Raw genomic sequence first — 16,941 nt, 5'->3', positions numbered from 1 at the left:
GCCGCCGAAGCCGGGCTGTGCGCATGCGCCCTGGTGTCGCGTCGCGGTTTCCATGAAGGCTGCCGTGGTTGGGAGTGTGGGCAGCAGGGCCTGCTGACACGGTGAGCAGTTTTTGCAAAAATATAACCCTGGTTTTTATCCCAGGCCATGATAAAGTCCCAGTTGAAGTTGGGGAAATACATTTAATGGTGATCGGAGGTGCAATCTGGAAATCGATAAGAAACAGACTGGCAAGTAAGAAGCCTTTCGTTGCGGGGCGGGGGGGGCTCGGGAATCCGGGATCTCTCCTGATAGTTTATGTTCACAAGGGACGTTCGACCCACCGTAATTTATCCGTTCAGGAAACAACATATACCCTGCATTTAATAGTTACATTATTTCAGCGTTTTGCCACAGTTGTGGGGATGATAACATCTAAAGAATTTTCTGATCCTAAAGGCATCCACCGCTAGTTCAAACCTGTGACTATTAATTTAATTTTGCTCCATATCAAATTAAATGAGTCAGGTTTTTCTATTCCCTTTCCTCACAAACTAGAATTTTTTATCGTTGGACGCAGCCTCCTGTCTGCGTTGCCTGCAGCGAAAATTCTATGCTTTTTGTGTGACTGATTTCAAACAAAGCGGTTCATTGTACGAAATGTAATTGCTGTTCTGTCTTGGACATTTCTTTTAATGTTGAATCAACTAAAGCTCCCAGATTTCTGGAAATTCATAATTAGTTATTGTAATGTTCGTCTGTGTCTGATGGGTATTGTACGGGAAATCAAAACAAAAAAAAACTGAAGATGCTGTGAACTCTGAAATATTAAATCGTTGTGAACGTATTGAATTTTTGGGAGAAAGACTGGGAAGAAAGTGTGGAATAGAAGGGAGCTGAAGTTTTTTGGAAGGAAACTCACAACGTGGATGGGCATAGGGGTTGCTGTGCTAAAGCCCTGTAATTTGGAAGTGAGGCTTGAATTTTCTCTGCACTTAGTGCTCCAGGTGAAAATGGAGAAATTGAAATATGAAAGCTCGAGATGTTTTGGAAGTGTTAAATTCTAATTGTTCTACCCACAGGAAAGTTTTTAATAGAGGATTCGCTAACGGAAAACAGAAAGTTGGAACAAATGGGTGAATTTCAGGTTGGCAAAATGTAACTACTATGGTGCTGCAATGATCAGTGTTAGGGCATCAACTATTTACAGTCTACATTATTGACTGAGATGAAGGGATTGAGTGTATTGTAGTCAAAATTGCTGATTATACAAAAACAGATGGGAAAGCAAGTGAGGAGGATAGAGTCTGCAGAGGGATATAGATAGGGATTTAGTGAGTAGGCAAAAAATTGGCAGATAATGTGGAGAAAGTTGACAGGAAAAATAGAAAAGCAGAATACTGTTTAACTGGGAAGGGGGTCAAAAAAGGATGTGGTGATTCAGAGGTATCAGGTGACCTCATATCAAACAAAATTAGGACGCAGGTACAGTAAGTAATTAGGACGGCAAATGGATCATTGGCCTTTATTGCAAAGGATATAGGGTGTAAAACCAGATAAATCTTGCCAGAACTATACAGGGTGCTAGCAAAACCACACCTGGAAAACTGCATATGTTTTTGGCCTCCTTATTTAAGGAATGATATACTTACATTGGAAGCAGTTAGGAGTATATTCACTAGGTTGGATCCTGAGATGAAGGAGCCATCTTATGGACAAAGACTGGACTTGTACTCTTTGGAGTTTAGAATAATTGAGAGGTGATCTTATTGAAACATAAGATTCTGAGGGGCTTGACAAGGGAGATACTTGAGAGCATGTTTTTGTCTTTCGTGAGGGATTGTAGAACTTGGAGGCATGATTTCAGAAGGAGTGGTAACCCATTTAAGATGGTAATGAGGAGGAATTTGTCCTCTCAGAGGGTCATGCATCTCTTAATTCTGAGTCCCAGAGGCCTGTGGAAGTTGAATCAAGTCAGTGATGGTCAGTTTCTTGGTATATTGATGAATCGGGTTATGGGGAACAGGCAGGAGAGTGGATCTGAAGTCAAGATCAGATCAGGCATGATCTTGTTCAGTGGTGGAGGAGTCTTGAGGGGCCATATGGTCTACTCTTGCTCTTTCTTCTCTTTTTTTTTAACCCCAGGTTCTCTAATCTATCTCATCCTTGGAACCAGTCTAGAAGGTCTCTACATTCTCTAAAGCTGTCATGATATCCAGTTTACACAATTCTTAAAGAAATCAGCATCTACTTTAGATTTTTCTCAGATTTTCTTATGATATAGAAGGAAGCCATTGAGGGCATCTCCATCAATCCCATTCCCTCATTAATTTATTCTCTCATCCGCCCCCCCCCCCCCCCCCAATTCCCCTGCCACTCACCTACACCAGGGGCAATTTACAGTACCAAATAACTACCAGCATGACTTTGGCAGATGAGAGGAAAATGGAATACCTGAAGGAAACCCATGCAATCTCAAGAAAAATGTGCAGTTTCCATACAAAGAACACCTGAGGTCAGGATTGAAGTCAAATTACTGGAGCTGTGCTGCACCCCTGCACTCTGTAGCTCTGGAGAAACAAAGGATTGCAGATGCTGGAATCAGATGAAGAAACAAGATGCTGGAGGAACTTAGTGAGTCAGGCAGCGTCCGTGGAATGTCCTGAAGAAGGGTCCCGACCCGAAACGTTGACCATCTGCTGAGTTCCTCCAGCATCTTATTGTTTTTATTTTGTAGCTCTGCCAGGATCCAGTTGCAGTGGCTAATAATTAATAGTGGCAATTTCAAAATTATACTACACAACTAGTGAACAAAATTGGTGGTTTCTTGAGATTAATGACAGAACTACCCTTTTGGTTGATTTTGCAGTTCAGTCTTGAACTCAGTTGTATATTCCCTTTATCTCCCCCATTGGTTCAATAGAGAACAGCAGCACAATACACAGCGTGGAGCTGTACACAAACTAGCCTTCCCTGTTCTGTGTAAAGTTAGCTAAGCTCTACTAGAGTACCATTTTGGATGTTATGATGTAAGCACAATATCCAATCTCAGTGACTCATATCAGTGATCTTGCACTGGTGGTGGTGGGTGGGGGAATCTTTTATAATGATAAAAATGTTGTAATGTGTACATTTTTTTAATTCTGTAATTGAAATGCATCTTTGTGTTTCAGTTTATCGCAAAGACCATGACTTTGCACTACAGTGGCCCTGATTCTCTGTACTGTTGACACTGACTTCCCTGGGCAATGCTCCAAGTATCAAACTACAGCCTTGTGCTGTCAGTACAATTCATTATAATGATCTTCGATCTGTTCGCCAATTCCTTCTCCGAACTTTTATTAACAGAACCAGTCGTTCCTCTAATAATATTCATGTGAGTATTGTTAGGTATATTAACACGAAAATATGAATGGGATCATTTATGGATATCAGAAGGCTGGAAGGGAGAGGAATTTTGATTTTATTATATTCCATTCTTGCTCTTCACATTCAGTGTGCTGAATTTGACACTCATTGCATCACCTATTGTACTTTCTGCAATTCCAGAATCTTAGAACTGTGAAACTCCTCAACACCTCTGTTCACTCATCTGCCTGCTCTTATAATTTAAGATATAAGCTTGCTGTCACCTAAACGTTTTGCCTCACCATGATCTTTGCTAATGATCTTTCTCCTTGTGAATGATAATATGACTTACTGTGCACAATGTTGTACCATTGAGAGGTTAAGCAGAAATACTTGGAACTGCAATCAGTCTTAGTCTTTTTTAAAACATTTGTTCATGGGATGTAGACTTTCCTGGCAATGCCGACATTTGGTGGCACGGTGGCGTAGCGGTTAGCGCAACGCTATTACAGCGCCAGCGATCGGGGTTTGATTCCCGTCGCTGTCTGTAAGGAGTTTGTGCGTTCTCCCGTGTCTGCGTGGGTTTCCTCCGGGTGCTCCGGTTTCCTCCCACATTCTAAAGACGTACGGGTAGGTTAATTTGGGGGTTTAAAATGGGGGGCGCGGACTCGTTGGGCCGGAAGGGCCTGTTACCACACTGTAAATAAAATAAAATTTAAAAATTTTTTTTTTTAAATTTAAAGATTTATTTTACATTCCTAATTTCTCTGAATTTCTAAGAATCAACCACATTGGTTGGTCTGCAGTTGCATATAGGCCAGACATGGTGAGGATGGCAGGTTCCCTTTTCTGAAGGACATATAGTGAACCAGCGGGGGGGGGTTTATGACTTTTCATGCTATTATTAGCAGCATTAAAAAGGACAAGTCTGTAGAGCTTTGGAAGTTAGGATCAGACAGAGCACGCGAGGACTGTAGAGAAGCTAGAAATGAATTGGAGAAAGGAATTAGGAAAGCCAGGAGGGGCCATGAAAAGTCCTTTGCAAGTAGGATTAAGGAGAATCCAAAGGCATTCTATACCTACGTCAGGAATAAGAGGATAATGAAGGAAAGGGTAGAACCACTTAAGGATAAAGAAGGGAATCTATGTTTGAATGCAGAGGATGTGGGTGAGGTTCTGAATAAGTATTTCTCTTCAGTTTTTACCCTGGAAAGGGACATGCAGGATGCAGAAATTGGAACTGAGGGCAGAAACATGATAGGGCATTTAGGGGTCAAGGAGGAGGTAGTGTTAGGTCTCCGAAACAGTCTTAAGGTGGATAAGTCCCTGGGACCCGATGTTATATCCTAGGATACTGTGGGAGGTGAGAGAGGACATTGCTGGGGCCTTGACCACTATCTTTGTGTCCTCTTTGACCACGGGTGAGGTCCCAGATGACCGGTGAGTGGCTAATGTTCCTCTATTTAAGAAAGGAACCAGGGATAATCCGGGGAACTGTAGATTGGTGAGTCTCGCGTCAGTTGCAGGGAAATTGCTGGAGAAAATTCTTAGAGATAGGATATACGAGCATCTGGAATCCAATGGCTTGATTAGGGAAACCCAGCATGGCTTTGTGTGGGGCAAGTCGTATCTTACTAACCTGGTTGAGTTTTTTGACAGGGTGACGAGAGGGATTGATGAAGGTAGAGCTGTGGATGTCATCTATATGGACTTCAATAAGGCATTTGACAAGGTCCCACATAATCGGTTAATCAAGAAAGATTGGATGCATGGGGTCAGTGGAGAATTGGCTGTGTGGATCCAGAACTGGCTTGCCGGTAGAAGACAGAGGGTAGTGGTTGAAAGGCCTTATTTGGGCTGGAGGCCTGTGAGTAGTGGTGTTCCGCAGGGATCTGTGCTGGGACCTCTGCTGTTTGTGATGTACATAAATGACCTGGATGAGTATGTTGATGGATGGGTTAGTAAGTTTGCAGACGATACCAAGATTGGTGGAATAGTGAATAGTTGCGAATGGAGTTGTAGAAGACTGGTGATGGATACAGCGTGATATAGATCAGCTGCAGTTGTGGGCAGAGAAATGGCAGATGGAGTTTAACCCAGATAAATGTGAGGTGTTGCACCTTGGTAGGACTAATGTCAAGAGGCAGTACACTCTTAAGGGCAAGACCCTTAACTGTTGAAGAGCAGAGAGACCTTGGGGTGCAAGTCCATGACTCATTAAAAGTGGCTACACAGGTAGACAAGGTGGTTAAGAAGGCTTATGGAATGCTTCCATTTATTAATTGGGTATTGAGTATAGGAGTCAGGAAGTTATGATGCATCTCAAGAGAACTCTGGTTAGGCCGCATTTAAAGTATTGCATGCAATTCTGGTCACCTCACTATAGAAAGGATGTCGAGGCTTCAGAGAGGGTCCAGAGGAGGTTTACTAGGATGCTGCCTGGATTAGAGGGCATGTGCTATCAGGAGAGGCTGGACAAACTTGGGCTCTTTTCTCTGGAGCCACGGAGGCTGAGGGGTGATCTGTTGGAAGTGTATAAAATTATGAGGGGCATAGATAGGGTGGACAAGCAATATCTTTTCCCCATTATTGAGCGATCCAATACCAAAGGGCATGCATTTAAGGTGGGTGGGGGGGGGGGGGGGGTAGGTTCAGAACAGACATAAGGGGAATGTTTTTTTACTGAGAGACTGATGGATGCCTGGACTGCGTTGCCTGATAGGGTAGTGGAGGCAAATTCATTGGGGGCTTTTAAGAGGGGCTTGGATGGGCACATGAATGAGAGGAAAATAGAGGGATATGGGCACTCTGTAGGTAGGAGGAAATAGCTATGTTGGCACAACATTGTGGGCTGAAGGGCCTGTTCTGTGCTGTACTGTTTTATGTTCTATTCAGACTTTTTTTTAAATAAATCCAACCAAACTTAATCTCATCTCTACTGCACTCAAGTACTGATTGCTAAATGGCAGTCATAAGTAGAAGCATTGGTTCATTTTCTCCTCCTCAACCATTGGCAATGCTGCTGATGGTCCACTGCTGTAATCAGCTAACAGTATGCACATTTTAATCAAGAACATTCTGGCTCTGCATGTTTCAGTTATTAATTAAATAAACTTGCTGAGCTATCAGGGAAACTGTATCTATTTAATTACTTGCCAAACAGGGTTTGAATTTGCATCTCTGGATTAATGTTCCAAATCTGTGGAAATAGTGCCCCCACAATTGAATTTCAAACCATAAATGAAGTTTGTGGTTTCTTTCCCAAGTCTGTGATAAAACATTTTGCATAAATAGAAATGAACAATACATGTAGAATTTCTTTTTTTTTGTTCACATCCATATTCTTGCCTGGTAGTGCCCTCTCCTTTGGGCCATAGCTCTTCAGCTATGTTTTTCTGTTTAAAAGTGCAAAGCTGCATTGTGACAGCCAGCAACTGATAGATTTGAAGGTCTGTCAATCCTATAATCCTAGAAAATTTAAACAATATAGGCAGAGTCAAACCACTATGTTGTGAAAAACTGAGGAGAAATAAGATTGTACCAACTTAAAACAATTTTTTTTGCTCTCCTCTTCTTCCACATAGCGAAAGGCCACATAAATTGCAATTATGAAGTTGGAACCCTTTAGCTTCTTGCAAGTTGATCTAACTCTCATCACTAGAGAATATTTATCCCTTAATTAACATCACTGTGAAGAGATAATCTGGGTAATTTAGCTCTTTGTAAGAATTTATTGACTAGCATATCCTTTTGTATTACAATGATGACTATATTCAACAAAATGTCATCAGCTGTGAAGCACATTTATGAGAGGTGCTATAAAAATGCAGGTCTGTTTTTATTTAATTTGCTATTTTCTTTTAATTGTTTCTGTGCAATTGTTGCAGAACTATTGAAAATCTAACAGTGTTCTTCCTCTTTTCAGTATACAAGACATTGGAATCCTCTTCAATATCATCATCATCTTCCTTATGTTCTTCAACACATTTGTCTTTCAAGCAGGGTTGGTCAAATTGTTGATTCACAGGTTTACAGGAACCATTATTGTCTCTGGGATTTACTTTTTACTGAGTGTCAGCTTTCATGTTTGGATTCAGGTGTGTAATCTATGCAGGAATTGGACATGTTCCATTTTTTGGTGTGTATTAAGTTGGTACACTTTTTGATATGAGAAGTGATGAGAGTTATGTGAATGTAATCATTTTTTAGATTTTATATCGAGGAAAGAGTCTGTAATTTCTAGCTGAATATGAAATAGTTGGTAATTAGAAAGGATAGGAGAAGAGAAAGTCTTTAATTCAAATCGGAAAGCTTTGGAAGTAAACTTGTAAGCCAACATCTAAAGAAAAAATATGGGTGTGTGATTAGTCGGTTGATCTCAACCATTGTGATGCTTTATTTGCCCTCAGTGCCCTTGACGAGAAAAAGATTCATCAACTCCTAGAATGCATGTATGCTTGTGTGGATGTCTGGTCAGGAAATGCAGGAATACAACCCAAAGGGAGTCTCCTAATCCCTTATGCAAGTAGATGTAAGAGTCAGAATCTTTAGAATAGTAAAGAAAAGATAAAATTCCTGGCTGTGGTTTAAGGAAAAAACAAAATTCCCTCCTAGTCTGCATTCCAGTCTGCAAGTTATAGCATGTGCTGGCTAAAAGCTAGTGTACAGTGGTTAGGACAAGTAGCCTGTTTCTCTATTATCAATTCCGTGCACATATTTTGGTCTTTTTCTACTTGTATTTTAAGATTATTATTTTGTCCTTTCCCCATGTATGCATGCTTCTGTTTACCTGTTCCATACAAAGCATACCTCAGATTTGAAAGTATTGTGGCAAGGATATATTTTCAGTCAATTTTCTAACCACTCAATTCTAAATGTGCCAACTTCTTGCTTAGTTACAGTTTCTTGGATACTTTCTGATTATCCTTTTGTTCATATGGGATTTTAAGTAATGAACATGGACTGGCAATTGTAGGAAATTACCACCAAACTCAACATTGTCTCAACTGCACTCAAGCACTGATTGCTAGATGGCAGTCTTGAGCAGAAGCGTTGATTCACTTCCCAACCATTGGCAATGCTGCTAATGGTCCACTGCTGTGATCAGCTAACAGTATGCAGATTTTAATCAAGGACATTCTGGCTCTGCATGTTTCAGTTATTAATTAAATTTCCTGAGCTATCAGGGAAACCATATTTATTTAATTTATTGAGAAAATTTGATAACTTGAAAGTCCTTAGTCTAGGACATCAACTAAGTTGAAAAGAGTATGTCACAGGATGTGGCAAATCGCCCAGCAGTGATTAATTGTTAGTATGGTTTAATTTTAAATTATTTTAAAATTAAAGGAGGAAGAATGAAGTCATTGTAAAGAGTGAATGGAAATGTAACACACCTTTATTTAGGGAAATGTAGGGAAGAGAATAACTGTGTAGGATGCTAGAGAAGAACAAGAAAGGAAAATTAAGAGAAATCTAGTTGTTGTGCATTGGTTTCAGTAAAATAGGTCAAGATAATGCACACAGTAAATAGAGATAATTTGTCCCATGGTTGAGATTGGTTTAGAGTTTTGGGATCTCTTGACGTTGCTTTGGGCAGAATAATGAAGGTGCAATGACTTCATATTATAACTGAAAGTGGTTGCAGTTAAAGAAACAAAGCTCAGGATAAAGCTGTTGAATCACAGAATTATCGAATGGTTGAATACAGGAGATGATTTAATCTACTGGTTCTTGACCTATCAAGTCTGCACCACTCTTTCAAAAACCAATTTATTACATCTAATTTCCTGTCATTTTTTTCCAAAACCAGACAATTTAACCCACTTCTTTATCCAACTCTTGAAAATTGCTTTTGAATCTTATCCATAAGGAATGGATAAGGGGGAATGTTTACAAAAAAAAATAGAATGCCAGATTGTGGAAATATGAGAGATAAAGACTGGGAAAAAGACAGTGAGAAAGGCTAGGAGTGGAAAATAGAGCATAAAAATCAAGGACAGGTGCATCTTTTAGAGATAAGAGAGTACAGATTATTGCTCATCCATTAGGATCATGGATCATGTGTTTGATAATTTAGTAACTTGCTGCATATAGCAATTTTTTGTTTATTAATCTATTTGTAAATTGGACAATGAATTTCAATGTGTTTTGTTGTTGATCTGACTTGAAAGACCTTTTGGGAAAGATGGGAGTATGTGGTTGGTAACTTTAAATCTCCAGGATCATAATAGAATGATAAATTGATTCTGGTGTTCCTGTTTCAAAGTTGGCATGTATGAGCTGCAGATTTTAGTTCATAGTAGACTTCATTTCCTTTAAACTTCAAAAGTAATGCAGGAAGAAAGCCTGAACATTGTATTCGGACTCAGTTCGAGAACCACAAATGTTGGCAGTGTTCATATTCTCAATTATGTCTGGGATGGGAAAGAAGGTCAAAGGGATTTGGCTGTCTTAGACAGATAATCTTATTAGGTGATGCACAGGTGTCGTATTGTTAAAGGCACTTCTAAATCTGTTTGTACGTTGCTGAAACTGGTTGTGCATGTTACTATAATTATTTCCTTGAGCTACTTAATCTTATTGACGTTAAGTGCCTACATTAATTTTTATTTCCAACAGAATCTGCGATGGCGGAACCGTTACAAGTTTGTGTGGACAAATTGGCTTCAGGCATTTTTTGTCTTCCAACGGTTTGGTAAGAGAGCTGTTAGCAACCTTTGCAATGTTGTCAAGGTTACCTATTTTTTAAATGTTTTATTTCATACAGGTATTAACTTTTCCTGAGGTAGGATTCTTTGCCACTGTTCATATATTAAAACACTACTAGCACCCAGGGGTATAATTGTCGAATTTTAGCCTTTCTCACCCAATGTCCACACACACAGTTACTTTTATGGGAATATTGGTTAGTAGATGAGATCAAGAGCACAGCTGCCTAAAAACTTCCTATGGAATTGACTAGGATTTATTTCTGAGATCACTGAGATGAGATTCACAACTCTACCTTGTTACACTGGAGAGATGCAATATAAACCGATTATAGTTGGAGATAAATAGGACTATAATATGGACAGTGTAAATTCATTGAGGTGTGTACATGAGTGAAATACAGGATTAATCCTCACCATATGCCATGTTGGAGCTTTTTGACTTCATGCTCTCAGGAAGTGGAGGAGTCACAAGATTGAAACCACATGATTTGTATTGGAAGAAAGAAAATATCTGAAAGCATCACTCTTAATGTTGTCTACAAAATGCTATTATGCAATGATTAGAGAGTCAGTTGTTACTCTAAATCAGGGAACTTTGCTTTGCAAGTGAATAAAGAAAATAAGGCTAATATTGTTTTCCAAAGTTGTCTCAACTGGGCAGGACTTTGGAGTGATAGAATGACCCTTCTAAAAGTCTTACCACTTTATTGAGCAATGAACAGTTTAAACATGCTTCTTGCCATATGCAATTTATCTGCATTGAGTCTGTATTTTTGAATTTTGAAAAAAACATTAAACCTATTAGAATCTAGACAGTTTTACAGAATATGTCAGAGTGTCACACTCACAACCTCTTCTCTGGTATCTTGTACTCCTGGTATGTTATCAATCTTTTTGAACCAGGAATCAGATCCACATGTTTGGATCTGTGAGTGTGCACATTTGAGTTATTCAATCATTTAATTTTCCACCTGTACAAAATTGTGAGACTCTACCATTTGGTCCATTCCTTGTTCTTTTGCTATCCCAATGTGGCAGGTTCCCAGTGAGGGCTGCTCTGGAGGTCATGCTGGAGCAAACAATGTGGCACACTGGCAGGGGGGAAAGAAAGATTTGCCTCAAACATTGCTGATCTTATTTGGCAAAGGTGTGTCAAAGCTGGGAAGAGAAAATAACTTACCAAAGTTCCTACCTTTCATTCCTTCTAGTAACTACTAGAATTTAAAAGACATATGTACAGGTACATGAACAGGAAATGTTTAGAGGGATATGGGCCAATTTTAGGCAAACAGGACCAGCTCAGGAAGGTACCTTGGTTGGCAAAGATGAGTTGGGCTGAAGGGCATTTTTCCATGCTGTTTAACTCTATTAAACAACATTCCTCAATATGAGGAAACCCTTTATAAATACTTGAAATAATTAAGGATTGCTTTTTGAATGTTAATGGAATTAAAATCATCTTCTAATATCTAATGTGTATTGAGCTATAAAGATCAAAGCTTCTAACTTTAATTTCTGAAATAAAAACTGAAAATGCTGAAAAAACTCAGCCGGTCAGGCAGCATCTGTGGAAGAAAAAACAGTTAACATTTCAGTTGATAAAAAAACGAGCTTCAGGGGGAAAAGGAAAGGATCAAAACTAGTTCTGATGAAGAAACTTCAACCAGAATGTTAACTGCTTCTCTTTCCACTGATGCTGCCTGATATGCTGAGCTTTTCCAGCAATTTCTGTTTTATTTCAGATTTCTAACATCTGCAGTTATTTTGATTTTCATGAATGTTAATTTCTGCTTTGTTATTAATTAATCTCAGCTGGGATGGTTATAAGGATGCCACTTTGGGTCTTCTGCTCCTTGGTCAAGAAAGGAAAAACATGACAGGTTTAATTTACCCCAGCTTAATTTATCCCATAGTCCATCAATGGAAAGGTTGCATGAATGGACATCTAATGCTGACAGGGCTAGACTTAGTTACAGAGGCTGGCAGAGAGTTATGAACTCACAAACAAAAAATGGGTAATTGAGTGAGGTGATGAATTGCAAAGAGCAATGAAATTGAGGGAATGAAGGAAATTGTTCTCTCTTAATCTTTTAAATTTCATTTTGCACAATTTTGAACTCTTTTTCATCTGCCGGTAATATACTTTCTGGTTAAATTGCTTTAGGAATGGATCATATATGATGTATAATTTGTTTGTGCAAATGAATTAAAGTTTAATTGCTTTTTATCATCTTTCTGAGTTTCATTAAAGGTCCAGTTGAAAATAAAACATTTTCCCAGGCCTCAGTCCTCCTGTATGACTTCAGACATTTTAATCTTTCATTTTTCCATCTCCAATCCCCTGTCTTCAACTGGGCAGTACTTTGTCATGACTTAAGAGGATTATCAGTGGTTTGAAATTAAACATAGAAGATAGAACAGCACATCACAGGAACAGGCCCTTCAGCCCAACATGTCCGTGTCGCCCATGATGGCAATCTAACTAATTCCATTTGGTCCATATCTTTCCATTCCCTTCCTGTTTGTGTCTGTGTAAATGCCTCTTAAACTTTGCTATCGTATCTGCTTATCCCCTGGCAGCATATTCCAGGCACCTACCACTCTGTGCTTTTTAAAAAAAACATAAATAAAAACTTTAAAAGTTCTTGTCTCCTACATCTCCTTAAACTTTCCCCCCTCACCTTAAACCTATGCCTTCTTGTATTTGACATTTCCACCCTGCCTGGAAAAAGACTCTGACTATCGACCCTATCTAAGCCTCTCATAATCTTATAAACTTCTATCAGGTCACCTCTCAGCCTCCCACGCTCCAGCGAAAACAATCCAAGTTTGTCCAACCTCTCCTGATAGCTAGTCCATTCCAACCCAGGCAACATCTTGGTTAACCACCTCTACACCCTTTCCAAAGCCTTCCTGTAATATCATAAGAATTGCACAGATTACTCTAAATATTGGCTTTACCAAAGTTTTATACAGCTGCAACATGACTTGCCAGTTTTTATACTTAGTGCCCTGACCAATGAAGTCAAGCATGCTGTACACATTTATTACCACCCTATCCACTTGTTGCTACTGTCAGTGAGCTATGGACTTGCACCCCAAGATCAGTCTATATGTCAAAGCTCCTAGGGGTTCTGCCGTTTACTGTATACTTTCCTCTTGCATGTGACCTCCCAAAATGCAACACCTCTCACTTGTCCAGATTAAACTCCATCTGCCATTTCACCAACCAAATTTTATATCCTGCTGTATCCTTTGACAACCTTCCTCACTATTCACAAATCTGCCAATTTTTTTTTATTTTCTGCAAACTTACCAATCAGACCACCTATATTTTCATCTAAATCATTGACAAACAATGGAGGTCCCAGCACTGATACTTGTATAACACCACTGGTCACAGATCTCCAGTCAGAAAAGAACCCTTACACCAATATCCTCTGTCTTCCATGACCAAGCCAATTTTGTACCCAACTTACCAACTTAGTGTGGATCCCATGTGATTTAATCTTCTGGACCAGCCTACCATGGGGGAACTTGTCAAGTGATTTAATGAAGTCCTTATAGACAACATTAACTGCCCTACCCTCATAAATCATCTTTGTCATTTCCTCAAAAATTTGTAAGGCAGGAACTCCCCTGCCCAAAGCCATGCTGATTATCTTTAATAAGTCCATGCTCTTCCCAAATGCAAGTAAATCTAGTCCTTAAGAATCATCTCCAATAATTTCCCTACCATTGATGTAGGGCTCACCAATCAACAATTTCCTGGATTGTCCCTGTTGGCCTTCTTAACCAAAGGAGCAACTTTGGTAATTGTCCAGTCTTCTGGCACTTCGCCCATGGTTAAAACAGGTACAGAGATCTATGTCAAGGCCCCGGTAATCTCCTTGTCTCCCTTGGTATCCTGGGATAGATCCCATCATTCTCTGGGAATTTATCCAGCTTAATGTTTTTCAAGTCACCCAACACTTCCTCCTTCCTAATAATGACATGCCCTTGAATATCAACATACCCCTCCTGATCTCACCATCTCCATGTCCTTCTTGGTGAAAACTGATGCAAAGTACTCATTAAGGACTTCAGCCACTTCCTCTGGCTCCATGCATAAATTCTCCTTTGTCCTTGAGTGGACCTACCATTTCCCTGGCTACCCTCTTGATCCTAATATACATATAAAGTATCTTGGAATTCTTCTTAATCCTACTTGCCAAAAATATTTCATGTCCCCTTTTAGCCCTCCTAATTCCTTGTTTAAGTTCTTTGTTGATTCCTTTGTATTCTGCAAGCACCTTGTCTGATTTCAACTTCCAGAACCTTATATATGCTTCCTTTTACTTTTTGACTAAATTTACAAAATTTGTCATCAAAGGTTCCCGAACCTAGCCATCATCATCTTCCATCCTCGCAGGAACATGCTGGTTCTCAACTCTAACCAGCTGGCCTTTAAAAGATGACATGTCAGATACGGATTTACTCCTAAACAGCTGCTTAAAATCTACTTTCCCCAGTTCCTGCCTAATACTGTTGTCATTAGCCTTCCCCCCCCCCCCCCCCCCCCCCCCCAATTTAGTACTTTCACCCAAGGACCAATCTTATCCATAGCTATCTTAAAACGTGGAATTATAATCACCATTCCCAAAGTGCCCCCACACTGAAACTTTGCTCACCTGGCCAGCTCATTCCCCAGTACAGTATGGCCCCCTTCCCTGGTTGGATGATCTGTTATCTGTTTCAAGAACCCCCTTCCTCTCCCTCCCCCAGCCCCCCAGATACAAATAACAAGATGGTGCCAATAACAACATGTTAGCTGTAAGGGGAGGTTGGACACATTTGGATTGTTTTCTCTGGAGAATTTGAGGCTGAGGGGTGACCTGATCAAGGTATGTAAAATTATGAGAAGCATAGATGGAGTAGATAGTCTTTTTTTTTCCCAGGTTGGAAATGTCAAATACCAGAGGGCATAACTTTCACCTGTTAGGGGGAAAATTTAAAGGAGATTTATATGACAAGTTTTCTTTTGAGACAGAAAATCTGCCTGGAATGGCCTGCCAGGAAAGGTGCTGGAAGCAGATATGATGATAATGTTTAAGTGCGCCAAAGGGCCTGTTCCTGTGCTATGCTGTTCTACATTAGTTTCTGGTATCATACTTTATTCCTTTGCTAGAGTTCCTCCATTTATTTATTCCTTTCCCCGCTCATGATTCGGACCCCTGGTGAGGTACAAATGCAAGTGCAGCATACATATTCCTGTACCTCATCACAGTAGTTTTTAGTTTCAGTTGGATTTTTCAAGCTGTTTGATTATAAGGGATATATTAGCTGAACATAAATCTGATCTTGCACTTCTTGACATTTGTACCCGCAATCTGTAACAACAATCACGAAGAATAATTTGGTCTCAACACTCTTCCTTGCTTAATTTTGCACTGTAGAGACCAAATCTGGAGGCCAAACTTAACTTTCGTCAATTAACTTGTCAAGGACTCTGGACTCTTTTTCATAGCCATCAGAAAAAACACTGATGTCTTGTGCTTGTTAATATAGAAAATTTCAACTGTGATGCACTAACCTGAAACTATGTTTAATTTTATTCCATTCCCAGCTGCTATTTTATACTATTACTGCTACAAAAGAACCACGCTTTGCCTTGGAGACCCTCGATTATATGAAGACTCAGAATGGCTCCGAAATGAATTTTTCCGTGTCCGAAAATAAGATGGCAGAGCAATGCATGGTGCAATACTCTATATTTAAAATGGAGATTTAAATGTGCAAATTTGAATAAAATAGAGCATAATAACTTTGAGTTTCCTACCTGTATTTATAGAAAATGTAATATTGTTTCAAGACTTGTACACAAATATAATTATTTTGACCTTGAGCAGTAAGGTGGTTATTCTCTGAGCATTTCACTGCTAAATCATGCAGTTGCCATAATTAGTTTTTCTCTGTAAAATCATTATGAATTTTGTTTAACTCTCATTGATAAGAAAGATTTTTTGCTAGTTTTCTCCCATATTATTACCTTCCTTACTGAAGGCATATACTTCTGCTGTGGAACAGTTCTGTGGCATTGCTAATTCTTCAAAGTGCAAATTTGTTTTGATTTAAAAGTCCATGCTTTTGCTTCTCAGCATTTGTGTGGTACTGCCTGAAAATAGCAATATTTTTGTAGTCACTCCAACTGCCCCTCTTTTTTTTAAAAAAGGTTGAATAACACCATAGAATTATGTTCCCAGTATATGTTGTGCTGAAGTATTGTGCTATTTTCAGGGAGCTGGATGGGCTAGGGAAGTTGTTAGAATTTTGCAAGCTATGTTGCTCTACAGGAGGGATGCAAACTGGGAAAAGGTTTTGTACATCTCCAGATTATTGATTCAGAAAAGGCATGATGAGCTGTGCCCCTGAGCTAGTTCCCACCATTAACCCTACAAAAGAGGTACCGATGATCTTAATACACTACTTGAGAGACAGGAACTAGCAGATTGATCTGCAATTGTTTTAAATTTTTCACTCTATATTTTAATGTTGTTGTATGTATCCACTTAGAGCCTAATTTTTAAAATATTTTTATTCTTTATATATTTGAGTCAAAATGGTGTGCAGTACTTAGGTTTGCTTTGATGTACAATTTCAACTCTGCAATTTCATTTGAAAAATGTGTTATGTCAGAACATTTAAGACCTGCTACTTTCATCATTATAGATATATTGATTAATGTTCTTGTATTAAAATATTTGTTTATTTTGTGAACCAGATTAGTATGACAACTTTTATAATAGAGTATTTTCTCAAATATTTCTGTACTATGATTGTTTTGTATTAAATATGTAAAGGAATTTTTTTCAAGAGGTTTACTTGATTTGTTTTACACTAATTTTCTTATAGTTAATCTGCT

General features: G+C 39.1%; 1 protein-coding gene across 6 annotated transcripts; it reads left to right on the top strand.

Moving 5' to 3' along the window:
* Positions 1-32: 32 nt before the first annotated feature.
* tmem138 (transmembrane protein 138) lies at positions 33-16,879 on the top strand. Of its 6 annotated transcripts, none has more exons than XM_052029162.1 (6): positions 35-234; positions 1,062-1,126; positions 3,153-3,355; positions 7,253-7,424; positions 9,949-10,024; positions 15,646-16,865. In XM_052029162.1, exons 3-6 carry the CDS (start codon positions 3,228-3,230, stop codon positions 15,756-15,758), a joined length of 489 nt encoding a protein of 162 aa, XP_051885122.1. In that variant the 5' UTR covers positions 35-234; positions 1,062-1,126; positions 3,153-3,227; the 3' UTR covers positions 15,759-16,865. The 6 variants fall into 6 exon arrangements, with proteins under 6 accessions (XP_051885125.1, XP_051885122.1, XP_051885121.1 ...); XM_052029164.1 differs by having other exon boundaries at positions 42-101; XM_052029165.1 differs by lacking the exon at positions 1,062-1,126 and having other exon boundaries at positions 33-101; positions 15,646-16,879.
* Positions 16,880-16,941: the final 62 nt, after the last annotated feature.

This window comes from Pristis pectinata, chromosome 14 (assembly GCF_009764475.1).
Source record: "Pristis pectinata isolate sPriPec2 chromosome 14, sPriPec2.1.pri, whole genome shotgun sequence".
Classification (NCBI taxonomy): Eukaryota; Metazoa; Chordata; class Chondrichthyes; order Rhinopristiformes; family Pristidae; genus Pristis; species Pristis pectinata.
This window is presented reverse-complemented; position numbering and strand designations above follow the sequence as displayed.